Consider the following 27,835-nt stretch of genomic DNA (forward strand, 5'->3'; position numbering starts at 1 on the left):
GGGTCAGGGTGCGGGGAAGGGGAGCCGCAGGAGAGGCTCAGGGTGCAGGGAAGGGGAGCCGCAGGAGAGGCTCAGGGTGCAGGGAAGGGGAGCCGCAGGAGAGGCTCAGGGTGCAGGGAAGGGGAGCCGCAGGAGAGGCTCAGGGTGCAGGGAAGGGGAGCCGCAGGAGAGGCTCAGGGTGCAGGGAAGGGGAGCCGCAGGAGAGGCTCAGGGTGCAGGGAAGGGGAGCCGCAGGAGAGGCTCAGGGTGCAGGGAAGGGGAGCCGCAGGAGAGGCTCAGGGTGCAGGGAAGGGGAGCCACAGGAGAGGCTCAGGGTGCAGGTAAGGGGAGCCACAGGAGAGGGTCGGGGTGCAGGGAAGGGGAGCCACAGGAGAGGGTCGGGGTGCAGGGAAGGGGAGCCGCAGGAGAGGGTCAGGTTGCAGGGAAGGGGAGCCGCAGGAGAGGGTCGGGATGGGTGAAGAGTGCCGCAGGAGAGGCTCAGGGTGCAGGGAAGGGGAGCCGCAAGAGACGCTCAGGGTGCAGGGAAGGGGTGCCACAGGAGAGGCTCAGGGTGCAGGGAAGGGGAGCCGCAGGAGAGGGTCGGGGTGCAGGGAAGGGGAGCCACAGGAGAGGGTCGGGGTGCAGGGAAGGGGAGCCGCAGGAGAGGGTCGGGGTGCAGGGAAGGGGAGCCACAGGAGAGGGTCAGGGTGCAGGGAAGGGAGCCGCAGGAGAGGGTCGGGGTGCAGGGAAGGGAAGCCGCAGGAGAGGCTCAGGGTGCAGGGAAGGGGAGCCACAGGAGAGGCTCAGGGTGCAGGGAAGGGAGCCGCAGGAGAGGGTCGGGGTGCAGGGAAGGGGAGCCGCGGGAGAGGCTCAGGGTGCAGGGAAGGGGAGCCGCAGGAGAGGCTCAGGGTGCAGCGAAGGCGAGCCGCAGGAGAGGCTCAGGGTGCAGGGAAGGGAGCCGCAGGAGAGGGTCGGGGTGCAGGGAAGGGGAGCCGCAGGAGAGGCTCAGGTTGCAGGGAAAGGGAGCCGCAGGAGAGGGTCGGGGTGCAGGGAAGGGGAGCCGCAGGAGAGGCTCAGGGTGCAGGGAAGGGGAGCCACAGGAGACGGTCGGGGTGCAGGGAAGGGGAGCCGCAGGAGAGGGTCAGGGTGCAGGGAAGGGGAGCCGCAGGAGAGGCTCAGGGTGCAGGGAAGGGGAGCCGCAGGAGAGGGTCGGGGTGCGGGGAAGGGGAGCCGCAGGAGAGGGTCGAGGTGCAGGGAAGGGGAGCCACAGGAGAGGCTCGGGGTGCAGGGAAGGAGAGCCACAGGAGAGGGTCGGGGTGCAGGGAAGGGGAGCCACAGGAGAGGGTCGGGGTGCAGGGAAGGGGAGCCACAGGAGAGGGTCGGGGTGCAGGGAAGGGGAGCCACAGGAGAGGGTCGGGGAGCAGAGAAGGGGAGCCACAGGAGAGGGTCGGGGTGCAGGGAAGGGGAGTGGCAGGAGAGGCTCAGAGTGCGGGGAAGGGGAGCCGCAGGAGAGCCTCAGGGTGCGGGGAAGGGGAGCCGCAGGAGAGGCTCAGGGTGCACGGAAGGGGAGCCGCAGGAGAGGCTCAGAGTGCAGGGAAGGGGAGCCGCAGGAGAGGGTCGGGGTGCGGGGAAGGGGACCGCAGGAGAGGCTCAGGGTGCAGGGAAGGTTAGCCACAGGAGAGGCTCAGGGTGCAGGGAAGGGGAGCCGCAGGAGAGGGTCGGGGTGCAGGGAAGGGGAGCCGCAGGAGAGGCTCAGGGTGCGGGGAAGGGGACCGCAGGAGAGGCTCAGGGTGCAGGGAAGGGGAGCCACAGGAGAGGCTCAGGTCGCAGGGAAGGGGAGCCGCAGGAGAGGGTCGGGGTGCAGGGAAGGGGAGCCGCAGGAGAGGCTCAGGGTGCAGGGAAGGGGAGCCGCAGGAGAGGCTCAGGGTGCAGGGAAGGGGAGCCACAGGAGAGGCTCAGGGTGCAGGGAAGGGGAGCCGCAGAAGAGGCTCAGGGTGCAGGGAAGGGGAGCCGCAGGAGAGGCTCAGGGTGCAGGGAAGGGGAGCCGCAGGAGAGGCTCAGGGTGCAGGGAAGGGGAGCCGCAGGAGAGGCTCAGGGTGCAGGGAAGGTTAGCCACAGGAGAGGCTCAGAGTGCAGGGAAGGGGAGCCGCAGGAGAGGCTCAGGGTGCAGGGAAGGGGAGCCGCAGGAGAGGGTCGGGGTGCAGGGAAGGGGAGCCGCAGGAGAGGCTCAGGGTGCAGGGAAGGAGAGCCGCAGGAGAGGGTCGGGGTGCAGGGAAGGGGAGCCGCAGGAGAGGGTCGGGGTGCAGGGAAGGGGAGCCGCAGGAGAGGCTCAGGGTGCAGGGAAGGAGGGCCACAGGAGAGGCTCAGGGTGCAGGGAAAGGGAGCCACAGGAGAGGCTCAGGGTGCAGGGAAGGGGAGCCGCAGGAGAGGGTCGGGGTGCAGGGAAGGGGAGCCACAGGAGAGGGTCGGGGTGCAGGGAAGGGGAGCCACAGGAGAGGGTCAGGGTGCAGGGAAGGGGAGCCACAGGAGAGGCTCAGAGTGCAGGGAAGGGGAGCCGCCGGAGAGGGTCAGGGAGCAGGGAAGGGGAGCCGCAGGAGAGGCTCAGGGTGCAGGGAAGGGGAGCCGCAGGAGAGGGTCGGGGTGCGGGGAAGGGGAGCCGTAGGAGAGGGTCGGGGTGCAGGGAAGGGGAGCCACAGGAGAGGCTCGGGGTGCAGGGAAGGAGAGCCACAGGAGAGGGTCGGGGTGCAGGGAAGGGGAGCCACAGGAGAGGGTCGGGGTGCAGGGAAGGGGAGCCACACGAGAGGCTCAGGGTGCAGGGAAGGGGAGCCACAGGAGAGGGTCGGGGTGCAGGGAAGGGGAGCCACAAGAGAGGGTCGAGGTGCCGGGAAGGGGAGCCACAGGAGAGGGTCGGGGTGCAGGGAAGGGGAGCCACAGGAGAGGGTCGGGGTGCAGGGAAGGGGAGCCGCAGGAGAGGGTCAGGTTGCAGGGAAGGGGAGCTGCAGGAGAGGGTCGGGATGGGTGTAGAGAGCCGCAGGAGAGGCTCAGGGTGCAGGGAAGGGGAGCCGCAGGAGACGCTCAGGGTGCAGGGAAGGGGTGCCACAGGAGAGGCTCAGGGTGCAGGGAAGGGGAGCCGCAGGAGAGGGTCGGGGTGCAGGGAAGGGGAGCCACAGGAGAGGGTCAGGGTGCAGGGAAGGGGAGCCGCAGGAGAGGCTCAGGGTGCAGGGAAGGGGAGCCACAGGAGAGGCTCAGGGTGCAGGGAAGGGGAGCCGCAGGAGAGGCTCAGGGTGCAGGGAAGGGAGCCGCAGGAGAGGCTCAGGGTGCAGGGAAGGGGAGCCGCAGGAGAGGCTCAGAGTGCAGGGAAGGGAGCCGCAGGAGAGGGTCGGGGTGCAGGGAAGGGGAGCCGCAGGAGAGGCTCAGGGTGCAGGGAAGGGGAGCCACAGGAGAGGGTCAGGGTGCAGGGAAGGGGAGCAGCAGGAGAGGCTCAGGGTGCAGGGAAGGGAGCCGCAGGAGACGGTCGGGGTGCAGGGAAGGGGAGCCGCAGGAGAGGCTCAGGGTGCAGGGAAGGGAAGCCGCAGGAGAGGCTCAGGGTGCAGGGAAGGCGAGCCGCAGGAGAGGCTCAGGGTGCAGGGAAGGGAGCCGCAGGAGAGGGTCGGGGTGCAGGGAAGGGGAGCCGCAGGAGAGGCTCAGGTTGCAGGGAAAGGGAGCCGCAGGAGAGGGTCGGGGTGCAGGGAAGGGGAGCCGCAGGAGAGGCTCAGGGTGCAGGGAAGGGAAGCCACAGGAGAGGGTCGGGGTGCAGGGAAGGGGAGCCGCAGGAGAGGCTCAGGGTGCAGGGAAGGGGAGCCGCAGGAGAAGGTCGGGGAGCGGGGAAGGGGAGCCGCAGGAGAGGGTCGGGGTGCAGGGAAGGAGAGCCACAGGAGAGGGTCGGGGTGCAGGGAAGGGGAGCCACAGGAGAGGGTTGGGGTGCAGGGAAGGGGAGCCACAGGAGAGGGTCGGGGTGCAGGGAAGGGGAGCCACAGGAGAGGGTCGGGGCGCAGGGAAGGGGAGCCACAGGAGAGGGTCGGGGAGCAGAGAAGGGGAGCCACAGGAGAGGGTCGGGGTGCAGGGAAGGGGAGTCGCAGGAGAGGCTCAGGGTGCGGGGAAGGGGTGCCGCAGGAGAGGTTCAGGGTGCGGGGAAGGGGAGCCGGAGGAGAGGCTAAGGGTGCACGGAAGGGGAGCCGCAGGAGAGGCTCAGAGTGCAAGGAAGGGGAGCCACAGGAGAGGCTCAGGGTGCAGGGAAGGGGAGCCGCAGGAGAGGCTCAGGGTGCAGGGAAGGGGAGCCGCAGGAGAGGGTCGGGGTGCAGGGAAGGGGAGCCGCAGGAGAGGCTCAGGGTGCAGGGAAGGGGAGCCGCAGGAGAGGCTCAGGGTGCGGGGAAGGGGACCGCAGGAGAGGCTCAGGGTGCAGGGAAGGTTAGCCACAGGAGAGGCTCAGGGTGCAGGGAAGGGGAGCCGCAGGAGAGGGTCGGGGTGCAGGGAAGGGGAGCCGCAGGAGAGGCTCAGGGTGCGGGGAAGGGGACCGCAGGAGAGGCTCAGGGTGCAGGGAAGGGGAGCCGCAGGAGAGGCTCAGGGTGCAGGGAAGGGGAGCCACAGGAGAGGCTCAGGTCGCAGGGAAGGGGAGCCGCAGGAGAGGGTCGGGGTGCAGGGAAGGGGAGCCGCAGGAGAGGCTCAGGGTGCAGGGAAGGGGAGCCACAGGAGAGGCTCAGGGTGCAGGGAAGGGGAGCCACAGGAGAGGCTCAGGGTGCAGGGAAGGGGAGCCGCAGAAGAGGCTCAGGGTGCAGGGAAGGGGAGCCGCAGGAGAGGCTCAGGGTGCAGGGAAGGGGAGCCGCAGGAGAGGCTCAGGGTGCAGGGAAGGGGAGCCGCAGGAGAGGCTCAGGGTGCAGGGAAGGTTAGCCACAGGAGAGGCTCAGAGTGCAGGGAAGGGGAACCGCAGGAGAGGCTCAGGGTGCAGGGAAGGGGAGCCGCAGGAGAGGGTCGGGGTGCAGGGAAGGGGAGCCGCAGGAGAGGCTCAGGGTGCAGGGAAGGAGAGCCGCAGGAGAGGGTCGGGGTGCAGGGAAGGGGAGCCGCAAGAGAGGGTCGGGGTGCAGGGAAGGGAAGCCGCAGGAGAGGCTCAGGGTGCAGGGAAGGAGAGCCACAGGAGAGGCTCAGGGTGCAGGGAAGGGGAGCCACAGGAGAGGCTCAGGGTGCAGGGAAGGGGAGCCGCAGGAGAGGGTCGGGGTGCAGGGAAGGGGAGCCACAGGAGAGGGTCGGGGTGCAGGGAAGGGGAGCCACAGGAGAGGGTCAGGGTGCAGGGAAGGGGAGCCACAGGAGAGGCTCAGAGTGCAGGGAAGGGGAGCCGCAGGAGAGGCTCAGGGTGCAGGGAAGGGGAGCCGCAGGAGAGGCTCAGGGTGCAGGGAAGGGGAGCCGCAGGAGAGGCTCAGGGTGCAGGGAAGGTTAGCCACAGGAGAGGCTCAGAGTGCAGGGAAGGGGAGCCGCAGGAGAGGCTCAGGTTGCAGGGAAGGGGAGCCGCAGGAGAGGGTCAGGGTGCAGGGAAGGGGAGCCGCAGGAGAGCCTCAGGTTGAAGGGAAGGGGAGCCACAGGAGAGGGTCAGGGTGAAGGGAAGGGGAGCCGCAGGAGAGGCTCAGAGTGCAGGGAAGGGGAGCCGCAGGAGAGGGTCGGGGTGCAGGGAAGGGGAGCCGCAGGAGAGGCTCAAAGTGCACTGAAAGGGAGCCGCAGGAGAGGGTCGGGGTGCAGGGAAGGGGAGCCGCAGGAGAGGCTCAGGTTGCAGGGAAGGGGAGCCGCAGGAGAGGGTCAGGGTGCAGGGAAGGGGAGCCGCAGGAGAGGCTCAGAGTGCAGGGAAGGGGAGCCGCAGGAGAGGGTCGGGGTGCAGGGAAGGGGAGCCGCAGGAGAGGCTCAGAGTGCAGGGAAGGGGAGCCGCAGGAGAGGGTCGGGGTGCAGGGAAGGGGAGCCGCAGGAGAGGCTCAGAGTGCAGGGAAGGGGAGCCACAGGAGAGGGTCGGGGTGCAGGGAGGGGGAGCCGCAGGAGAGGCTCAGAGTGCAGGGAAGGGGAGCCGCAGGAGAGGGTCGGGGTGCAGGGAAGGGGAGCCGCAGGAGAGGGTCGGGGTGCAGGGAAGGGGAGCCGCAGGAGAGGCTCAGGGTGCAGGGAAGGGTAGCCGCAGGAGAGGCTGTGGTTGCAGGGAAGGGGAGCCGCAGGAGAGGCTCAGGGTGCGGGGAAGGGGACCGCAGGAGAGGCTCAGGGTGCAGGGTAGGTTAGCCACAGGAGAGGCTCAGGGTGCAGGGAAGGGGAGCCGCAGGAGAGGGTCGGGGTGCAGGGAAGGGGAGCCGCAGGAGAGGCTCAGGGTGCGGGGAAGGGGACCGCAGGAGAGTCTCAGGGTGCAGGGAAGGGGAGCCGCAGGAGAGGCTCAGGGTGCAGAGAAAATGAGCCACAGGAGAGGCTCAGGTCGCAGGGAAGGGGAGCCGCAGGAGAGGGTCGGGGTGCAGGGAAGGGGAGCCGCAGGAGAGGCTCAGGGTGCAGGGAAGGGTAGCCGCAGGAGAGGCTCAGGGTGCAGGGAAGGGGAGCCGCAGAAGAGGCTCAGGGTGCAGGGAAGGGGAGCCGCAGGAGAGGCGCAGGGTGCAGGGAAGGGGAGCCGCAGGAGAGTCCCAGGGTGCAGGGAAGGGGAGCCACAGGAGAGGCTCAGGATGCAGGGAAGGGGAGCCGCAGAAGAGGCTCAGGGTGCAGGGAAGGGGAGCCGCAGGAGAGGCTCAGGGTGCAGGGAAGGGGAGCCGCAGGAGACGCTCAGGGTGCAGGGAAGGGGAGCCGCAGGAGAGGCTCAGGGTGCAGGGAAGGTTAGCCACAGGAGAGGCTCAGAGTGCAGGGAAGGGGAGCCGCAGGAGAGGCTCAGGGTGCAGGGAAGGGGAGCCACAGGAGAGGCTCAGGGTGCAGGGAAGGTTAGCCACAGGAGAGGCTCAGAGTGCAGGGAAGGGGAGCCGCAGGAGACGCTCAGAGTGCAGGGAAGGGGAGCCGCAGGAGAGGCTCAGGGTGCAGGGAAGGTTAGCCACAGGAGAGGCTCAGAGTGCAGGGAAGGGGAGCCGCAGGAGAGGCTCAGGGTGCAGGGAAGGGGAGCCACAGGAGAGGCTCAGAGTGCAGGGAAGGGGAGCCGCAGGAGAAGCTCAGGTTGCAGGGAAGGGGAGCCGCCGGAGAGGGTCAGGGTGCAGGGAAGGGGAGCCGCAGAAGAGGCTCAGGTTGCAGGGAAGGGGAGCCATAATAGAGGGTCAGGGTGCAGGGAAGGGGAGCCGCAGGAGAGGCTCAGAGTGCAGAGAAGGGGAGCCGCAGGAGAGGGTCGGGGTGCAGGGAAGGGGAGCCGCAGGAGAGGCTCAAAGTGCAATGAAGGGGAGCCGCAGGAGAGGGTCGGGGTGCAGGGAAGGGGAGCCGCAGGAGAGGCTCAGGTTGCAGGGAAGGGGAGCCGCAGGAGAGGGTCAGGGTGCAGGGAAGGGGAGCCGCAGGAGAGGCTCAGAGTGCAGGGAAGGGGAGCCGCAGGAGAGGGTCGGGGTGCAGGGAAGGGGAGCCGCAGGAGAGGCTCAGAGTGCAGGGAAGGGGAGCCGCAGGAGAGGGTCGGGGTGCAGGGAAGGGGAGCCGCAGGAGAGGCTCAGAGTGCAGGGAAGGGGAGCCACAGGAGAGGGTCGGGGTGCAGGGAAGGGGAGCCGCAAGAGAGGCTCAGAGTGCAGGGAAGGAGAGCCGCAGGAGAGGCTCAGAGTGCAGGGAAGGGGAGCCGCAGGAGAGGCTCAGAGTGCAGGGAAGGGGAGCCACAGGAGAGGGTCGAGGTGCAGGGAAGGGGAGCCGCAGGAGAGGCTCAGAGTGCAGGGAAGGGGAGCCGCAGGAGAGGGTCGGGGTGTAGGGAAGGGGAGCCGCAGGAGAGGCTCAGAGTGCAGGGAAAGGGAGCCGCAGGAGAGGCTCAGAGTGCAGGGAAGGGGAGCCACAGGAGAGGGTCGGGGTGCAGGGAAGGGGAGCCGCAGGAGAGGCTCAGAGTGCAGGGAAGGGGAGCCGCAGGAGCGGGTCGGGGTGCCGGGAAGGGGAGCCGCAGGAGAGGCTCAGAGCGCAGGGAAGGGGAGCCGCAGGAGAGGGTCGGGGTGCAGGGAAGGGGAGCCGCAGGAGAGGCTCAGAGTGCAGGGAAGGGGAGCCGCAGGAGAGGGTCAGGGTGCAGGGAAGGGGAGCCGCAGGAGAGGCTCAGGGTGCAGGAAAGGGAGCCGCAGGAGAGGCTCAGAGTGCAGGGAAGGGAAACCGCAGGAGAGGGTCGGGGTGCAGGAAAGGGGAGCCGCAGGAAAGGGTCGGGGTGCAGGGAAGGGGAGCCGCAGGAGAGGCTCAGGGTGCAGGGAAGGGGAGCCGCAGGAGAGGCTCAGAGTGCAGGGAAGGGGAGCCACAGGAGAGGGTCGGGGTGCAGGGAAGGGGAGCCACAGGAGAGGGTCAGGGTGCAGGGAAGAGGAGCCGCAGGAGAGGCTCAGGGTGCAGGGAAGGGGAGCCGCAGGAGAGGCTCAGGGTGCAGGGAAAGGGAGCCGCAGGAGAGGCTCAGAGTGCAGGGAAGGGGAGCGACAGGAGAGGGTCGGGGTGCAGGGAAGGGGAGCCACAAGAGAGGCTCAGTGTGCCGGGAAGGGGAGCCGCAGGAGAGGGTCGGGGTGCGGGGAAGGGGAGCCGCTGGAGAGGCTCAGAGTGCAGGGAAAGGGAGCCGCAGGAGAGGCTCAGAATGCAGGGAAGGGGAGCCACACGAGAGGGTCGGGGTGCAGGGAAGGGGAGCCGCAGGAGAGGTTCAGAGTGCAGGGAAGGGGAGCCACAGGAGAGGGTCGGGGTGCAGGGAAGGGGAGCCACAGGAGAGGGTCAGGGTGCAGGGAAGAGGAGCCGCAGGAGAGGCTCAGGGTGCAGGGAAGGGGAGCCGCAGGAGAGGGTCAGGGTGCAGGGAAGGGGAGCCGCAGGAGAGGGTCGGGGTGCAGGGAAGGGGAGCCACAGGAGAGGCTCATGGTGCGAGGAAGGGGAGCCGCAGTAGAGGCTCAGCGTGCAGGGAAAGTGAGCCGCAGGAGAGGGTCGGGGTGCAGGGAAGGGGAGCCGCAGGAGAGGCTCAGGGTGCAGGGAAGGGGAGCCGCAGGAGAGGCTCAGGGTGCAGGGAAGGGGAGCAACAGGAGAGGGTCGGGGTGCAGGGAAGGGGAGCCACAGGAGAGGGTCAGGGTGCAGGGAAGGGGAGCCACAGGAGAGGGTCAGGGTGCAGGGAAGGAGAGCCGCAGGAGAGGCTCAGAGTGCAGGGAAGGGGAGCCGCAGGAGAGGCTCAGAGTGCAGGGAAGGGAAGCCACAGGAGAGGGTTGAGGTGCAGGGAAGGGGAGCTGCAGGAGAGGCTCAGAGTGCAGGGAAGGGGAGCCACAGGAGAGGGTCGGGGTGCAGGGAAGGGGAGCCGCAGGAGAGGCTCAGAGTGCAGGGAAGGGGAGCCGCAGGAGAGGGTCGGGGTGCAGGGATGGGGAGCCGCAGGAGAGGCTCAGAGCGCAGGGAAGGCGAGCCGCAGGAGAGGGTCGGGGTGCAGGGAAGGGGAGCCGCAGGAGAGGCTCAGAGTGCAGGGAAGGGGAGCCGCAGGAGAGGGTCGGGGTGCAGGGAAGGGGAGCCGCAGGAGAGGCTCAGGGTGCAGGAAAGGGAGCCGCAGGAGAGGCTCAGAGTGCAGGGAAGGGGAGCCGCAAGAGAGGGTCGGGGTGCAGGGAAGGGGAGCCGCAGAAGAGGGTCGGGGTGTAGGGAAGGGGAGCCGCAGGAGAGGCTCAGGGTGCAGGGAATGGGAGCCGCAGGAGAGGCTCAGAGTGCAGGGAAGGGGAGCCACAGGAGAGGGTCGGGGTGCAGGGAAGGGGAGCCACAGGAGAGGCTCAGTGTGCGGGGAAGGGGAGCCGCAGGAGAGGGTCGGGGTGCGGGGAAGGGGAGCCGCGGGAGAGGCTCAGAGTTCAGGGAAAGGGAGCCGCAGGAGAGGCTCAGAATGCAGGGAAAGGGAGCCACACGAGAGGGTCGGGGTGCAGGGATGGGGAGCCGCAGGAGAGGCTCAGAGCGCAGGGAAGGGGAGCCACAGGAGAGGGTCGGGGTGCAGGGAAGGGGAGCCACAGGAGCGGGTCAGGGTGCAGGGAAGAGGAGCCGCAGGAGAGGCTCAGGGTGCAGGGAAGGGGAGCCGCAGGAGAGGCTCAGGGTGCGGGGAAGGGGAGCCACAGGAGAGGCTCAGGGTGCAGGGAAGGGGAGCCACACGAGAGGGTCGGGGTGCAGGGAAGGGGAGCCACAGGAGAGGCTCAGGGTGCAGAGAAGGGGAGCCGCAGGAGAGGCTCAGGGTGCGGGGAAGGGGAGCCACAGGAGAGGCTCAGGGTGCAGGGAAGGGGAGCCACACGAGAGGGTCGGGGTGCAGGGAAGGGGAGCCACAGGAGAGGCTCAGGGTGCAGAGAAGGGGAGCCGCAGGAGAGGCTCAGAGTGCAGGGAAGGGGAGCCACAGGAGAGGGTCGGGGTGCAGGGAAGGGGAGCCACAGGAGAGGCTCAGGGTGCAGGGAAGGGGAGCCGCAGGAGAGGCTCAGGGTGCAGGGAAGGGGAGCCGCAGGAGAGGCTCAGGGTGCAGGGAAGGGGAGCCGCAGGAGAGGCTCAGAGTGCAGGGAAGGGGAGCCACAGGAGAGGGTCGGGGTGCAGGGAAGGTTAGCCACGGGAGAGGCTCAGGGTGCAGGGAAGGGGAGCCACAGGAGAGGGTTGGAGTGCAGGGAAGGGGAGCCACAGGAGAGGGTCGGGGTGCAGGGAAGGGGAGCCACAGGAGAGGCTCAGGGTGCAGGGAAGGGGAGCCGCAGGAGAGGGTCGGGGTGCAGGGAAGGGGAGCCACAGGAGAGGGTCGGGGTGCAGGGAAGGGGAGCCGCAGGAGAGGGTCGGGGGGCAGGGAAGAGGAGCCACAGGAGAGGGTCGGGGGGCAGGGAAGAGGAGCCACAGGAGAGGGTCGGGGTGCAGGGAATGGGAGCCACAGGAGAGGGTCGGGGTGCAGGGAAGGGGAGCCACAGGAGAGGGTCAGGGTGCAGGGAAGGGGAGCCACAGGAGAGGGTCAGGGTGCAGGGAAGGAGAGCCGCAGGAGAGGCTCAGAGTGCAGGGAAGGGGAGCCGCAGGAGAGGCTCAGAGTGCAGGGAAGGGGAGCTACAGGAGAGGGTCGAGGTGCAGGGAAGGGGAGCCGCAGGAGAGGCTCAGAGTGCAGGGAAGGGGAGCCGTAGGAGAGGGTCGGAGTGCAGGGAAGGGGAGCCGCAGGAGAGGCTCAGAGTGCAGGGAAGGGGAGCCGCAGGAGAGGCTCAGAGTGCAGGGAAGGGGAGCCACAGGAGAGGGTCGGGGTGCAGGGAAGGGGAGCCGCAGGAGAGGCTCAGAGTGCAGGGAAGGGGAGCCGCAGGAGAGGGTCGGGGTGCAGGGATGGGGAGCCGCAGGAGAGGCTCAGAGCGCAGGGAAGGGGAGCCGCAGCAGAGGGTCGGGGTGCAGAGAAGGGGAGCCGCAGGAGAGGCTCAGAGTGCAGAGAAGGGGAGCCGCAGGAGAGGCTCAGAGTGCAGGGAAGGGGAGCCGCAGGAGAAGGTCGGGGTGCAGGGAAGGGGAGCCGCAGGAGAGGCTCAGGGTGCAGGAAAGGGAGCCGCAGGAGAGGCTCAGAGTGCAGGGAAGGGGAGCCGCAGGAGAGGGTCGGGGTGCAGGGAAGGGGAGCCGCAGGAGAGGCTCAGGGTGCAGGGAATGGGAGCTGCAGGAGGGGCTCAGAGTGCAGGGAAAGGGAGCCGCAGGAGAGGCTCAGAGTGCAGGGAAGGGGAGCGACAGGAGAGGGTCGGGGTGCAGGGAAGGGGAGCCACAAGAGAGGCTCAGTGTGCGGGGAAGGGGAGCCGCAGGAGAGGGTCGGGGTGCGGGGAAGGGGAGCCGCGGGAGAGGCTCAGAGTGCAGGGAAAGGGAGCCGCAGGAGAGGCTCAGAATGCAGGGAAGGGGAGCCACACGAGAGGGTCGGGGTGCAGGGATGGGGAGCCGCAGGAGAGGCTCAGAGCGCAGGGAAGGGGAGCCACAGGAGAGGGTCGGGGTGCAGGGAAGGGGAGCCACAGGAGAGGGTCAGGGTGCAGGGAAGGGGAGCCACAGGAGAGGGTCAGGGTGCAGGGAAGGAGAGCCGCAGGAGAGGCTCAGAGTGCAGGGAAGGGGAGCCGCAGGAGTGGCTCAGAGTGCAGGGAAGGGGAGCTACAGGAGAGGGTCGAGGTGCAGGGAAGGGGAGCCGCAGGAGAGGGTCGGAGTGCAGGGAAGGGGAGCCGCAGGAGAGGCTCAGAGTGCAGGGAAGGGGAGCCGCAGGAGAGGCTCAGAGTGCAGGGAAGGGGAGCCACAGGAGAGGGTCGGGGTGCAGGGAAGGGGAGCCGCAGGAGAGGCTCAGAGTGCAGGGAAGGGGAGCCGCAGGAGAGGGTCGGGGTGCAGGGATGGGGAGCCGCAGGAGAGGCTCAGAGCGCAGGGAAGGGGAGCCGCAGGAGAGGGTCGGGGTGCAGAGAAGGGGAGCCGCAGGAGAGGCTCAGAGTGCAGGGAAGGGGAGCCGCAGGAGAGGGTCGGGGTGCAGGGAAGGGGAGCCGCAGGAGAGGCTCAGGGTGCAGGAAAGGGAGCCGCAGGAGAGGCTCAGAGTGCAGGGAAGGGGAGCCGCAGGAGAGGGTCGGGGTGCAGGGAAGGGGAGCCGCAGGAGAGGGTCGGGGTGCAGGGAAGGGGAGCCGCAGGAGAGGCTCAGGGTGCAGGGAATGGGAGCCGCAGGAGGGGCTCAGAGTGCAGGGAAAGGGAGCCGCAGGAGAGGCTCAGAGTGCAGGGAAGGGGAGCGACAGGAGAGGGTCGGGGTGCAGGGAAGGGGAGCCACAAGAGAGGCTCAGTGTGCGGGGAAGGGGAGCCGCAGGAGAGGGTCGGGGTGCGGGGAAGGGGAGCCGCGGGAGAGGCTCAGAGTGCAGGGAAAGGGAGCCGCAGGAGAGGCTCAGAATGCAGGGAAGGGGAGCCACACGAGAGGGTCGGGGTGCAGGGATGGGGAGCCGCAGGAGAGGTTCAGAGCGCAGGGAAGGGGAGCCACAGGAGAGGGTCGGGGTGCAGGGAAGGGGAGCCACAGGAGAGGGTCAGGGTGCAGGGAAGAGGAGCCGCAGGAGAGGCTCAGGGTGCAGGGAAGGGGAGCCGCAGGAGAGGGTCAGGGTGCCGGGAAGGGGAGCCACAGGAGAGGGTCGGGGTGTAGGGAAAGGGAGCCGCAGGAGAGGCTCAGGGTGCGGGGAAGGGGAGCCACAGGAGAGGCTCAGGGTGCAGGGAAGGGGAGCGACACGAGAGGGTCGGGGTGCAGAGAAGGGAAGCCACAGGAGAGCCTCAGGGTGCGGGGAAAGGGAGCCAAAGGAGAGGCTCAGAGTGCAGGGAAGGGGAGCCGCAGGAGAGGCTCAGAGTGCAGGGAAGGGGAGCCACAGCTAGGAGAGGGTCGGGGTGCAGGGAAGGGGAGCCACTGGAGAGGGTCAGGGTGCAGGGAAGAGGAGCCGCAGGAGAGGGTCAGCGTGCCAAGAAGGGGAGCCACAGGAGAGGGTTGGGGTGCAGGGAAGGGGAGCCACAGGAGAGGGTCGGGGTGCAGGGAAGGGGAGCCACAGGAGAGGCTCAGGGTGCAGGGAAGGGGAGCCGCAGGAGAGGTTCGGGTTGCAGGGAAGGGGAGCCACAGGAGAGGGTCGGGGTGCAGGGAAGGGGAGCCGCAGGAGAGGGTCGCGGGGCAGGGAAGAGGAGCCACAGGAGAGGGTCGGGGTGCAGGGAATGGGAGCCACAGGAGAGGGTCGGGGTGCAGGGAAGGGGAGCCACAGGAGAGGGTCGGGGTGCAGGGAAGGGGAGCCACGGGAGAGGCTCAGGGTGCAGGGAAGGGGAGCCACAGGAGAGGGTTGGGGTGCAGGGAAGGGGAGCCACAGGAGAGGGTCGGGGTGCAGGGAAGGGGAGCCACAGGAGAGGCTCAGGGTGCAGGGAAGGGGAGCCGCAGGAGAGGGTCGGGGTGCAGGGAAGGGGAGCCACAGGAGAGGGTCGGGGTGCAGGGAAGGGGAGCCGCAGGAGAGGGTCGCGGGGCAGGGAAGAGGAGCCACAGGAGAGGGTCGGGGTGCAGGGAATGGGAGCCACAGGAGAGGGTCGGGGTGCAGGGAAGGGGAGCCACAAGAGAGGGTCAGGGTGCAGGGAAGGGGAGCCACAGGAGAGGGTCGGGGTGCAGGGAAGCAGGGAAGGGGAGCCGCAGGAGAGGGTCGGGGGGCAGGGAAGGGGAGCCACAGGAGAGGGTCGGGGGGCAGGGAAGGGGAGCCACAGGAGAGGGTCGGGGTGCAGGGAAGGGGAGCCACAGGAGAGGCTCAGGGTGCAAGGAAGGGGAGCCACAGGAGAGGCTCAGGGTGCGGGGAAGGGAGCCGCAGGAGAGGGTCGAGGTGCGGGGAAGGGGAGCCGCAGGAGAGGCTCAGAGTGCAGGGAAAGGGAGCCGCAGGAGAGGGTCGGGGTGCAGGGAAGGGAGCCGCAGGAGAGGGTCGGGGTGCAGGGAAGGGGAGCCACAGGAGAGGGTCGGGGGGCAGGGAGGGGGAGCCGCAGGAGAGGGTCGGGGTGCAGGGAAGGGGAGCCGCAGGAGAGGCTCAGGGTGCAGGGAAGGGGACCCGCACGAGAGGCTCAGGGTTCAGGGAAGGGGAGCCGCAGGAGAGGGTCGGGGTGCAGGGAAGGAGAGCCGCACGAGAGGCTCAGGGTGCAGGGAAGGGGAGCCGCAGGAGAGGCTCAGAGTGCAGGGAAGGGGAGCCGCAGGAGAGGCTCAGGGTGCAGGGAAGGAGAGCCGCAGGAGAGGCTCAGAGTGCAGGGAAGGGGAGCCGCAGGAGAGGCTCAGGGTGCAGGGAAGGGGAGTCGCAGGAGAGGCTCAGGGTGCAGGGAAGGGGAGCCACAGGAGAGGGTCGGGGTGCAGAGAAGGGGAGCCACAGGAGAGGCTCATGGTGCGAGGAAGGGGAGCCGCAGGAGAGGCTCAGGGTGCAGGGAAGGAGAGCCGCAGGAGAGGCTCAGGGTGCAGGGAAGGGGAGCCGCAGGAGAGGCTCAGGGTGCAGGGAAGGAGAGCCGCAGGAGAGGCTCAGGGTGCAGGGAAGGGGAGCCGCAGGAGAGGGTCGGGGTGCAGGGAAGGGGAGCCACAGGAGAGGCTCATGGTGCGAGGAAGGGGAGCCGCAGTAGAGGCTCAGAGTGCAGGGAAAGGGAGCCGCAGGAGAGGGTCGGGGTGCAGGGAAGGGGAGCCGCAGGAGAGGCTCAGGGTGCAGGGAAGGGGAGCCGCAGGAGAGGCTCAGGGTGCAGGGAAGGGGAGCCACAGGAGAGGGTCGGGGTGCAGGGAAGGGGAGCCACAGGAGAGGGTCAGGGTGCAGGGAAGGGGAGTCACAGGAGAGGGTCAGGGTGAAGGGAAGGGGAGCCGCAGGAGAGGGTCGGGGTGCAGGGAAGGGGAGTCGCAGGAGAGGGTCGGGGTGCAGGGAAGGGGAGCCGCAGGAGAGGCTCAGAGTGCAGGGAAGGGGAGCCACAGGAGAGGGTCGGGGTGCAGGGAAGGGGAGCCGCAGGAGAGGCTCAGGGTTCAGGGAAGGGGAGTCACAGGAGAGGGTCGGGGTGCAGGGAAGGGGAGCAACAGGAGAGAGTCGGGGTGCAGGGAAGGGGAGCCGCAGGAGAGGGTCCGGGGGCAGGGAAGGGGAGCCACAGGAGAGGGTCGGGGTGCAGGGAAGGGGAGCCACAGGAGAGGCTCATGGTGCGAGGAAGGGGAGCCGCAGGAGAGGCTCAGAGTGCAGGGAAAGGGAGCCGCAGGAGAGGGTCAGGGTGCAGGGAAGGGGAGATACAGGAGAGGCTCAGGGTGCAGGGAAGAGGAGCCGCAGGAGAGGCTCAGAGTGCAGGGAAGGGGAGCCACAGGAGAGGGTCGGGGTGCAGGGAAGGGGAGCCACAGGAGAGGGTCGGGGTGCAGGGAAGGGGAGCCACAGGAGAGAGTCGGGGTGCAGGGAAGGGGAGCCGCAGGAGAGGGTCGGGGGGCAGGGAAGGGGAGCCACAGGAGAGGGTCGGGGGGCAGAGAAGGGGAGCCACAGGAGAGGGTCGGGGTGCAGGGAAGGGGAGCCACAGGAGAGGGTCGGCGGGCAGAGAAGGGGAGCCAAAGGAGAGGGTCGGGGTGCAGGGAAGGGGAGCCACAGGAGAGGGTCGGGGGGCAGGGAAGGGTAGCCTCAGGAGAGGCTCAGGGTGCAGGGAAGGGGAGCCACAGGAGAGGGTCGGGGTGCGGGGAAGGGGAGCCGCTGGAGAGCGTCGGGGTGCGGGGAAGGGGAGCCGCAGGAGAGGCTCAGAGTGCAGGGAAGGGGAGCCGCAGGAGAGGCTCAGAGTGCAGGGAAGGGGAGCCACAGAAGAGGGTCGGGGTGCAGGGAAGGGGAGCCACAGGAGAGGGTCGGGGTGCAGGGAAGGGGAGCCACAGGAGAGGCTCAGGGTGCAGGGAAGGGGAGCCACGAGAGAGGGGCGGGGTGCAGGGAAGGGGAGCCACAGGAGAGGGTCGGGGTGCAGGGAAGGGGAGCAACAGTAGAGGCTCAGGGTGCAGGGAAGGGGAGCCACAGGAGAGGGTCGGGGGGCAGGGAAGGGGAGCCGCAGGAGAAGGTCGGGGTGCAGGGAAGGGGAGCCACAGGAGAGGGTCGGGGGGCAGGGAAGGGGAGCCGCAGGAGATGGTCGGGGTGCAGGGAAGGGGAGCCACAGGAGAGGGGCGGGGTGCAGGGAAGGGGAGCCGCAGGAGAGGCTCAGGGTGCAGGGAAGGGGAGCCGCAGGAGAGGCTCAGGGTGCAGGGAAGGGGAGCCGCAGGAGAGGCTCAGGGTGCAGGGAAGGGGAGCCGCAGAAGAGGGTCGGGGTGCAGGGAAGGGGAGCCGCAGGAGATGGTCGGGGTGCAGTGAAGGGGAGCCACAGGAGATGCTCAGAGTGCAGGGAAGGGGAGCCGCAGGAGAGGCTCAGGGTGCAGGGAAGGAGAGCCGCAGGAGAGGCTCAGAGTGCAGGGAAGGGGAGCCGCAGGAGAGGCTCAGGGTGCAGGGAAGGGGAGCCGCAGGAGAGGCTCAGGGTGCAGGGAAGGGGAGCCACAGGAGAGGGTCGGGGTGCAGGGAAGGGGAGCCACAGGAGAGGCTCATGGTGCGAGGAAGGGGAGCCGCAGGAGAGGCTCAGGGTGCAGGGAAGGGGAGCCGCAGGAGAGGGTCGGGGTGCAGGGAAAGGGAGCCGCAGGAGAGGCTCAGGGTGCAGAGAAGGGGAGCCACAGGAGAGGGTCAGGGTGCAGGGAAGGGGAGCCGCAGGAGAGGGTCGGGGTGCAGGGAAGGTGAGCCGCAGGAGAGGCTCATGGTGCGAGGAAGGGGAGCCGCAGGAGAGGCTCAGGGTGCAGGGAAGGAGAGCCGCAGGAGAGGCTCATGGTGCGAGGAAGGGGAGCCGCAGGAGAGGCTCATGGTGCGAGGAAGGGGAGCCGCAGGAGAGGCTCAGAATGCAGGGAAGGGGAGCCGCAGGAGAGGCTCAGGGTGCAGGGAAGGAGAGCCGCAGGAGAGGCTCAGGGTGCAGGGAAGGGGAGCCGCAGGAGAGGCTCAGAGTGCAGGGAAGGGGAGCCACAGGAGAGGCTCAGAATGCAGGGAAGGGGAGCCGCAGGAGAGGCTCAGGGTGCAGGGAAGGAGAGCCGCAGGAGAGGCTCAGGGTGCAGGGAAGGGGAGCCGCAGGAGCGGGTCGGGGTGCAGGGAAGGGGAGCCACAGGAGAGGCTCATGGTGCGAGGAAGGGGAGCCGCAGGAGAGGCTCAGGGTGCAGGGAAGGAGAGCCGCAGGAGAGGCTCATGGTGCGAGGAAGGGGAGCCGCAGGAGAGGCTCATGGTGCGAGGAAGGGGAGCCGCAGGAGAGGCTCAGAATGCAGGGAAGGGGAGCCGCAGGAGAGGCTCAGGGTGCAGGGAAGGAGAGCCGCAGGAGAGGCTCAGGGTGCAGGGAAGGGGAGCCGCAGGAGAGGCTCAGAGTGCAGGGAAGGGGAGCCACAGGAGAGGCTCAGAATGCAGGGAAGGGGAGCCGCAGGAGAGGCTCAGGGTGCAGGGAAGGAGAGCCGCAGGAGAGGCTCAGGGTGCAGGGAAGGGGAGCCGCAGGAGCGGGTCGGGGTGCAGGGAAGGGGAGCCACAGGAGAGGCTCATGGTGCGAGGAAGGGGAGCCGCAGGAGAGGCTCAGAGTGCAGGGAAAGGGAGCCGCAGGAGAGGGTCGGGGTGCAGGGAAGGGGAGCCGCAGGAGAGGCTCAGGGTGCAGGGAAGGGGAGCCGCAGGAGAGGCTCAGGGTGCAGGGAAGGGGAGCCGCAGGAGAGGCTCAGAGTGCAGGGAAGGGGAGCCACAGGAGAGGGTCGGGGTGCAGGGAAGGGGAGCCACAGGAGAGGGTCAGGGTGCAGGGAAGGGGAGCCACAGGAGAGGGTCAGGGTGCAGGGAAGGGGAGCCGCAGGAGAGGGTCGGGGTGCAGGGAAGGGGAGCCGCAGGAGTGGGTCGGGGTGCAGGGAAGGGGAGCCGCAGGAGAGGCTCAGAGTGCAGGAAAGGGGAGCCACAGGAGAGGGTCGGGGTGCAGGGAAGGGGAGCCGCAGGAGAGGCTCAGGGTGCAGGGAAGGGGAGCCACAGGAGAGGGTCGGGGTGCAGGGAAAGGGAGCCACAGGAGAGAGTCGGGGTGCAGGGAAGGGGAGCCGCAGGAGAGGGTCCGGGGGCAGGGAAGGGGAGCCACAGGAGAGGGTCGGGGTGCAGGGAAGGGGAACCACAGGAGAGGCTCACGGTGCGAGGAAGGGGAGCCGCTGGAGAGGCTCAGAGTGCAGGGAAAGGGAGCCGCAGGAGAGGGTCGGGGTGCAGGGAAGGGGAGCCGCAGGAGAGGCTCAGAGTGCAGGGAAGGGGAGCCACAGGAGAGGGTTGGGGTGCAGGGAAGGGGAGCCACAGGAGAGGGTCGGAGTGCAGGGATGGGGAGCCACAGGAGAGAGTCGGGGTACAGGGAAGGGGAGCCGCAGGAGAGTGTCGGGGGGCAGGGTAGGGGAGCCACAGGAGAGGGTCGGGGGGCAGGGAAGGGGAGCCACAGGAGAGGGTCGGGGTGCAGGGAAGGGGAGCCACAGGAGAGGGTCGGGGGGCAGGGAAGGGGAGCCAAAGGAGAGGGTCTGGGTGCAGGGAAGGGGAGCCACAGGAGAGGGTCGGGGGGCAGGGAAGGGGAGCCACAGGAGAGGGTCGGGGTGCGGGGAAGGGGAGCCACAGGAGAGAGTCGGGTGCAGGGAAGGGGAGCCGCAGGAGAGGGTCGGGGGGCAGGGAAGGGGAGCCACAGGAGAGGGTCGGGGTGCAGGGAAGTTGAGCCACAGGAGAGGGTCAGTGTGCAGGGAAGGGGAGCCACAGGAGAGGGTCAGGGTGCAGGGAAGGGGAGCCACAGGAGAGGGTCAGGTTGCAGGGAAGGGGAGCCACAGGAGAGGGTCGGGGTGCAGGGAAGGGGAGCCACAGGAGAGGGTCGGGGTGCAGGGAAGGGGAGCCACAGGAGAGGGTCGGGGTGCAGGGAAGGGGAGCCACAGGAGAGGGTCGGGGTGCAGGGAAGGGGAGCCACAGGAGAGGGTCGGGGTGCAGGGAAGGGGAGCCACAGGAGAGGGTCGGGGTGCAGGGAAGGGGAGCCACAGGAGAGGGTCGGGGTGCAGGGAAGGGGAGCCGCAGGAGAGGGTCGGGGTGCAGGGAAGGGGAGCCGCAGGAGAGGGTCGGGGTGCAGGGAAGGGGAGCCGCAGGAGAGGGTCGGGGTGCAGGGAAGGGGAGCCACAGGAGAGGGTCGGGGTGCAGGGAAGGGGAGCCGCAGGAGAGGGTCGGGGTGCAGGGAAGGGGAGCCACAGGAGAGGGTCGGGGTGCAGGGAAGGGGAGCCACAGGAGAGGGTCGGGGTGCAGGGAAGGGGAGCCACAGGAGAGGGTCGGGGTGCAGGGAAGGGGAGTCACAGGAGAGGGTCGGGGTGCAGGGAAGGGGAGCCACAGGAGAGGGTCGGGGATGGTAGACGACGACACGCAGGTCGTGGCGAGGGATGACAAGTTATCTGCACATATCCTTCCGGATGCCATACTGTTATTATTTTAACTGGTAACGTTATCTCTTGACATTTAAAATGTCGCTCGGTGTTATCAACGCTGATGTTAGCTGCTACTTGTTGCCCGCTGTGTGCACCATGTGTGTTGTCCCACTCTGTGTCTCCTGTTGGTACACACCATGTGTGTTGGTCCCGCTCTGTGTCCCCTGTTGGTACACACCATGTGTGTTGGTCCCACTCTGTGTCCCCTGTTGGTACACACCATGTGTGTTGGTCCCACTCTGTGTCTCCTGTTGGTACACACCATGTGTGTTGGCCCCACTCTGTGTCTCCTGTTGGTACACACCATGTGTGTTGGTCCCACTCTGTGTCTCCTGTTGGTACACACCATGTGTGTTGGCCCCACTCTGTGTCTCCTGTTGGTACACACAATTATGAGTGACTTATGAGTGATTATGAGCGACAAAGGGAGAGGGGGGCCTGACGGCTGAATGGGCAGCGCTCGGGTTTCGTAGTCTTAAGGTTCCGGGTTCGATCCCCGGTGGAGGCGTAAGCAAATGGGCAGAATTTCTTTCATCCTGATGCCTCTGTTTACCTACCAGTAAATAGGTACATGGGAGTTAGACAGCTGCTACGGGCTGTTTCCTGGGGGGGGGGGGTTGTAACAAAAAACAGGCCTGGTCGAGGACCGGGCCGTGGGGACGCTAAGCCTCGAAATCATCTCAAGATATCCACAAGATAATCATAGTTTAGAATGCCTCAAGATGAGAGTTGTTCCCAGACGTTACCTCCATATATGAGGATATCTGTTCATGTTTGGAGATGATTAATAGACGAAAAGAGGCCGGTAAGATAAAGACATTAATAACATTCCTTGGAGATAAGGAGGAAAAAGTCAGACCTTATGTCTCTGCCCCGGATCTTCTCTGGGCGTGTTTCAACACATTGAAGGTCGTGGGCAGGTCCGAACGAAGAATAGTTATGGCTGAGACTCCCAGAAGGACCAGGAGCTGCACTCGAATGAAGACGGATTCACCAGGATGGCTGAAAGATGAGCTGAGGGCATGACACATGCCGGGGACCGGGAGCTGGAGCCACCGAGGCGGTCGTCAAGAGGACGGCGTTACTTCAGGAGCAGTGCCTAAGGAAGTGGCGGGGGTCGGGGCGCCTGAAGGTGGCACAATGGTCAGAAACTACATTGATGATATCTGGTGACAGGTGACCAGAGTGGGCGCCGACACGAGACAGGTGACAGATGACCAGAGTGGGCGCCGACACGAGACAGGTGACAGGTGACCAGAGTGGGCGCCGACACGAGACAGGTGACAGGTGACCAGAGTGGGCGCCGACACGAGACAGGTGACAGGTGGCCAGAGTGGGCGCCGACACGAGACAGGTGACAGGAGTGGGCGCCGACACGAGACAGGTGACAGGTGACCAGAGTGGGCGCCGACACGAGACAGGTGACAGGTGGCCAGAGTGGGCGCCGACACGAGACAGGTGACAGGTGGCCAGAGTGGGCGCCGACACGAGACAGGTGACAGGTGACCAGAGTGGGCGCCGACACGAGACAGGTGACAGGTGACCAGAGTGGGCGCCGACACGAGACAGGTGACAGATGACCAGAGTGGGCGCCGACACGAGACAGGTGACAGGTGGCCAGAGTGGGCGTCGACACGAGACAGGTGACAGGTGACAGGAGTGGGCGCCGACACGAGACAGGTGACAGGTGACCAGAGTGGGCGCCGACACGAGACAGGTGACAGATGACCAGAGTGGGCGCCGACACGAGACAGGTGACAGGTGGCCAGAGTGGGCGCCGACACGGGACAGGTGACAGGTGGCCAGAGTGGGCGCCGACACAAGACAGGTGACAGGTGGCCAGAGTGGGCGCCGACACGAGACAGGTGACAGGAGTGGGCGCCGACACGAGACAGGTGACAGGTGACCAGAGTGGGCGCCGACACGAGAGAGGTGACAGGTGGCCAGAGTGGGCGCCGACACGAGACAGGTGACAGGTGGCCAGAGTGGGCGCCGACACGAGACAGGTGACAGGTGACCAGAGTGGGCGCCGACACGAGACAGGTGACTGGTGACCAGAGTGGGCGCCGACACGAGACAGGTGACAGGTGACCAGAGTGGACGCCGACACGAGACAGGTGACAGGTGACCAGAGTGGGCGCCGACACGAGACAGGTGACAGGTGACAGGAGTGGGCGCCGACACGAGACAGGTGACAGGAGTGGGCGCCGACACGAGACAGGTGACAGGTGACCAGAGTGGGCGCCGACACGAGACAGGTGACAGGTGACCAGAGTGGGCGCCGACACGAGACAGGTGTAACTGAATTCGAGGCGCGAGAGTTGTCGGGTGTCACCAGCCAAGATAAACATCAACATAACAGTTCCCGGTAAAGTAATACTTGAGTGACCTAGAGCTACTGTGTGTCCTGGTGGCATGTTTATAATATATTCAGAGAGATCTCAATAAGACGAATCCAATGATATCCCACACGCCCACAATGATATCCCACACGCCCACAATGATATCCCACACGCCCACAATGATATCTCACACGCCCACAATGATATCCCACACGCCCACAATGATATCCCACACGCCCACAATGATATCCCACACTCACACAATGATATCCCACACGCCCACAATGATATCCCACACGCCCACAATGATATCCCACACGCCCACAATGATATCCCACACGCCCACAATGATATCCCACACGCCCACAATGATATCCCACACGCCCACAATGATATCCCACACGCCCACAATGATATCCTACATGCCCACAATGATATCCCACACGCCCACAATGATATCCCACACGCCCACAATGATATCCCACACGCCCACAATGATATCCTACATGCCCACAATGATATCCCACACGCCCACAATGATATCCCACACGCCCACAATGATATCCTACATGCCCACAATGATATCCCACACGCCCACAATGATATCCCACACGCCCACAATGATATCCCACACGCCCACAATGATATCCTACATGCCCACAATGATATCCCACACGCCCACAATGATATCCCACACGCCCACAATGATATCCCACACGCCTACAATGATATCCCACACGCCCACAATGATATCCCACACGCCCACAATGATATCCTACATGCCCACAATTATATCCCACACGCCCACAATGATATCCCACACGCCCACAATGATATCCCACACGCCCACAATGATATCCCACACGCCCACAATGATATCCCACACGCCCACAATGATATCCTACACGGCTACAATGATATCCCACACGCCCACAATGATATCCCACACGCCCACAATGATATCCCACACGCCCCCAATGATATCCCACACGCCCACAATGATATCCCACACGCCCACAATGATATCCTACATGCCCACAATGATATCCCACACGCCCACAATGATATCCCACACGCCCACAATGATATCCCACACGGCTACAATGATATCCCACACGCCCACAATGATATCCCACACGCCCACAATGATATCCTACATGCCCACAATGATATCCCACACGCCCACAATGATATCCCACATGCCCACAATGATATCCCACATGCCCACAATGATATCCCACACGCCCACAACGATATCCTACACGCCCACATTAATTACCAGAATAATAAGTATCAGATAGCCCCGGACTACTAAGGATGTCGTTGAGGAAAATATGACCTAACCTAACCTACTCTACCCTAACCTAACCTACCCTACCCTAACCTAACCTAACCTAGCATAACCTAACCAAACTAACATAATTAAGTCAATAATTTATGTTCTTAATATAATCTATATAAATAAAAATGGAAATGTTCGTTTGGTCAAAATCGCTAATCTCCGAAAGTTCTTCACCGATTGCTTTGAAATTTTCACACAACGTTCCATTCGGATCCGAGCAGGGTTTTATATACATAATATATCGATATCACGTCTGTAACCTGAAAAAAACATGCTTCTTTTGAAAAACTGTTTTTCATGAGTTTTTCATGTGAGGGAAATCTTCGAAACCTCTTTACCGATTGCTTTGAAATTTTGACACACCGTTGCATTGGAATAGGCGAGCGTTTTTATATGCCTATTATATACATGCCTCACCTGTGACAGGAAAAAACATGTTTTTTTTTCGAAAAATCAAGATTTTCGCCATCTGATGGAAGTAGGAGAAACACACGCTTTAATCTCCGAAAGTTCTTCACCGATTGCTTTGAAATTTTGACACAACGTTCTATTCGAATACGTGCGTGTTTTTATATACCTACTATTTATTTATAATCGAGCTGTGTCGATTGATCTGCGCTTAAATTTAAATATTTCGTTAGTGTTTTTTCTTTTTGTTTTGAAAACAAGAAAATGGACAACACGTTTATTTCACAGCTGGAAATGTACAACAAACAGCCATGAATCCACCGGCTACAACGTTAACTGCTTTCTTCACGTTGTCAAAATGATGCGTTTGCAAAAACGCTGCTATATTCGGAAGTGCCTACGTATTACACATAGAAATGCCAGTAGAAAATGATTTGAATGACGCAAATAAGGAGAGCGAGTCGACGGACAACCTGGCATATTCAAATAAACTACGATAGGCAGACTGTACACGGTGCATCCCAATCAAGATGAATGCTTCCTTCTTCCCATGCTGTTGGTAAACGTTCCCGGTTCAACGTCTTTCCAGCCATTGAGATTTGTCAGCGGCGTAAAACATGCCACTTCACGTAGTGCATGTCAAGCTCTGAATTTATTGGAGAACGACCGACACTGGGATGTATGTAATGACGCGTCCAACACGTCACATCCAAATCAAATACGAGCATTGTTTGCAATCATATTGACCACCGGCTCTCCGTTATCTCCAACGGAGTTATGGGATAATTATAAATCGCACATGGCTGAAGATATTATCCGTCGAATTCGCAAAGAAAATTCAAATATGAACATGGATTTTACAGCAAAAATCTTCAACGAAGCGTTGATAATGATTGAAGACGTGTTTAGAAATCGTGAACAAAGTTCTCAATCAATTGGAAATGCCATCATTGAATCGATCCTGCTGCTTCTTCGTTCGATGTAGAATTGCGTCGTGAACAAAATTACAACATGAGTGATCTGTTGTCGTATGTTTAATCAAATATTCCTAGGCTAATGCTTGAGCGAAAATGCATTAACAATCAAATAATTCTGACTGTCATTAACGGGCTTAGAGAAATCTTTTTAGATGCGCGAGGAGGAACTGGTAAAACCTTCCTAATTAGATTGATTCTGGCAGCATTTCGATTCCAAAATGGCATAATCTTAGGCCCCACAATAAATCGTTCGAGGCTCTTGATCGATCATTGCAAGATTTGAGTTGAAACATCAGACCATTTGGGAACGCATTAATATTGCTTGCAGGAGATTTCAGGAAAACATTACCTTTAATTCCTCGGTCGACACCAGCCGACGAAATAAATGCTTGCCTGAAATACTCTACTTTGTGGCGCCACGTAGAGACATTTAAATTAACTACAAATATGCGTGTAGTTATGTAGCTACTGCAAAACGATCCATCAGCTGAGATATTCTCACATCAATTTCTAGAAATTGGGAACGTAAACGGGCCGGTTGATCTGACCTCAGGAAGAATTTCATTGTCTCATAACTTCTGCAATTTAGTGACGTCAAAAGAAGAATTTGTTGAAAAAGTATTTCCCAATATTGAAACCAATTATAAGAATCAAGATTGGCTAAGTGAACGAGCTGTTCTTGTTGCCAAGAAAAAAGTCTACGACCTCAACAATATTATTCAGTCTATCATTCAAAGCGAGGCAGTCACATACAAGTCCGTCGGCACTGTTGTGGAAGCAGATGAGGCGGTTAATTATCCAACAGAATTTTTTAATTCGATCTCCCAGGGATACCATCACACGAACGGCAATTGAAAATCGGCGTGCCAATTATCATGTTGCGAAATGACAACCAGCCAAAACTTTGCAACGCCACACGCCTTGTAGTTAAAAAATTAATCAGCGACGTCATAGAAGCAACAATCTGACAGCACCTTTCAGAGGGAAAGATGTCCTCATTCCTCGCATTCCTATGATTCCAACAGATATGTCATTTCAATTTAGGAGACTGTAATTTCCAATTCGATTGGGGGTTTGCAATCACCATCTACAAAGCTCAGGGACAATCTTTAGAATTGTGCAGTTTATATATAGACACGGAATACTTCTCACGTGGACCATTATATGTTCAGTGCTCTAGAGTCGGCAAACCAGACAATCTCTATATCTCACCAGACAGTGGAACAACAAAAAATATTGTATAGCCACAAGCATTGTGAAATAAACATATTAGAAACGTGCGCTTTCTCTTTTCTTTCTTTCCCATGTAACCAGACTGAGCCACAGCAACGCGTGGCAGGTACTGCTAGTATATATATATATATATATATATGCGAACAAGCCTGAATGGTCCCCAGGACATATGCAACTGAAAACTCACACCCCAGAAGTGACTCGAACCCATACTCCCAGAAGCCACGCAACTGGTATGTACAAGACGCCTTAATCCACTTGACCATCACGACCGGACATAATGAGGTGATAGCCGAGGCTATATGAACCACCCCACCGCCGGCACTCGGATAGTTATCTTGGGCATAGCATTTTACCAAATCACCTCATTCTTTGGGGCACACGTGAGGAACACAAATGCGAACAAGCCTGAATGGTCCCCAGGACATATGCAACTGAAAACTCACACCCCAGAAGTGACTCGAACCCATACTCCCAGAAGCCACGCAACTGGTATGTACAAGACGCCTTAATCCACTTGACCATCACGACCGGACATAATGAGGTGATAGCCGAGGCTATATGAACCACCCCACCGCCGGCACTCGGATAGTTATCTTGGGCATAGCATTTTACCAAATCACCTCATTCTTTGGGGCACACGTGAGGAACACAAATGCGAACAAGCCTGAATGGTCCCCAGGACATATGCAACTGAAAACTCACACCCCAGAAGTGACTCGAACCCATACTCCCAGAAGCCACGCAACTGGTATGTACAAGACGCCTTAATCCACTTGACCATCACGACCGGACATAATGAGGTGATAGCCGAGGCTATATGAACCACCCCACCGCCGGCACTCGGATAGTTATCTTGGGCATAGCATTTTACCAAATCACCTCATTCTTTGGGGCACACGTGAGGAACACAAATGCGAACAAGCCTGAATGGTCCCCAGGACATATGCAACTGAAAACTCACACCCCAGAAGTGACTCGAACCCATACTCCCAGAAGCCACGCAACTGGTATGTACAAGACGCCTTAATCCACTTGACCATCACGACCGGACATAATGAGGTGATAGCCGAGGCTATATGAACCACCCCACCGCCGGCACTCGGATAGTTATCTTGGGCATAGCATTTTACCAAATCACCTCATTCTTTGGGGCACACGTGAGGAACACAAATGCGAACAAGCCTGAATGGTCCCCAGGACATATGCAACTGAAAACTCACACCCCAGAAGTGACTCGAACCCATACTCCCAGAAGCCACGCAACTGGTATGTACAAGACGCCTTAATCCACTTGACCATCACGACCGGACATAATGAGGTGATAGCCGAGGCTATATGAACCACCCCACCGCCGGCACTCGGATAGTTATCTTGGGCATAGCATTTTACCAAATCACCTCATTCTTTGGGGCACACGTGAGGAACACAAATGCGAACAAGCCTGAATGGTCCCCAGGACATA

The 27,835-nt window shown here is 63.2% G+C and overlaps 2 protein-coding genes across 2 annotated transcripts; both read left to right on the plus strand.

Moving 5' to 3' along the window:
• The first annotated feature begins 21,281 nt into the window (after positions 1–21,281).
• LOC123761442 (SUMO-interacting motif-containing protein 1-like) lies at positions 21,282–23,725 on the plus strand. Its single transcript, XM_069315174.1, has 2 exons — positions 21,282–21,348; positions 22,518–23,725. The coding sequence occupies exons 1-2, from the start codon at positions 21,282–21,284 to the stop codon at positions 23,723–23,725; spliced, it is 1,275 nt and encodes a 424-aa protein (XP_069171275.1).
• Positions 23,726–24,710: 985 nt separating this feature from the next.
• LOC138357968 (uncharacterized) lies at positions 24,711–25,145 on the plus strand. Its single transcript, XM_069315179.1, has one exon. The coding sequence runs from the start codon at positions 24,711–24,713 to the stop codon at positions 25,143–25,145; it is 435 nt and encodes a 144-aa protein (XP_069171280.1).
• The last annotated feature ends 2,690 nt before the right edge of the window (positions 25,146–27,835 follow it).

The sequence above is a fragment of the Procambarus clarkii genome, chromosome 7 (assembly GCF_040958095.1).
Source record: "Procambarus clarkii isolate CNS0578487 chromosome 7, FALCON_Pclarkii_2.0, whole genome shotgun sequence".
In the NCBI taxonomy this organism is placed as follows: Eukaryota; Metazoa; Arthropoda; class Malacostraca; order Decapoda; family Cambaridae; genus Procambarus; species Procambarus clarkii.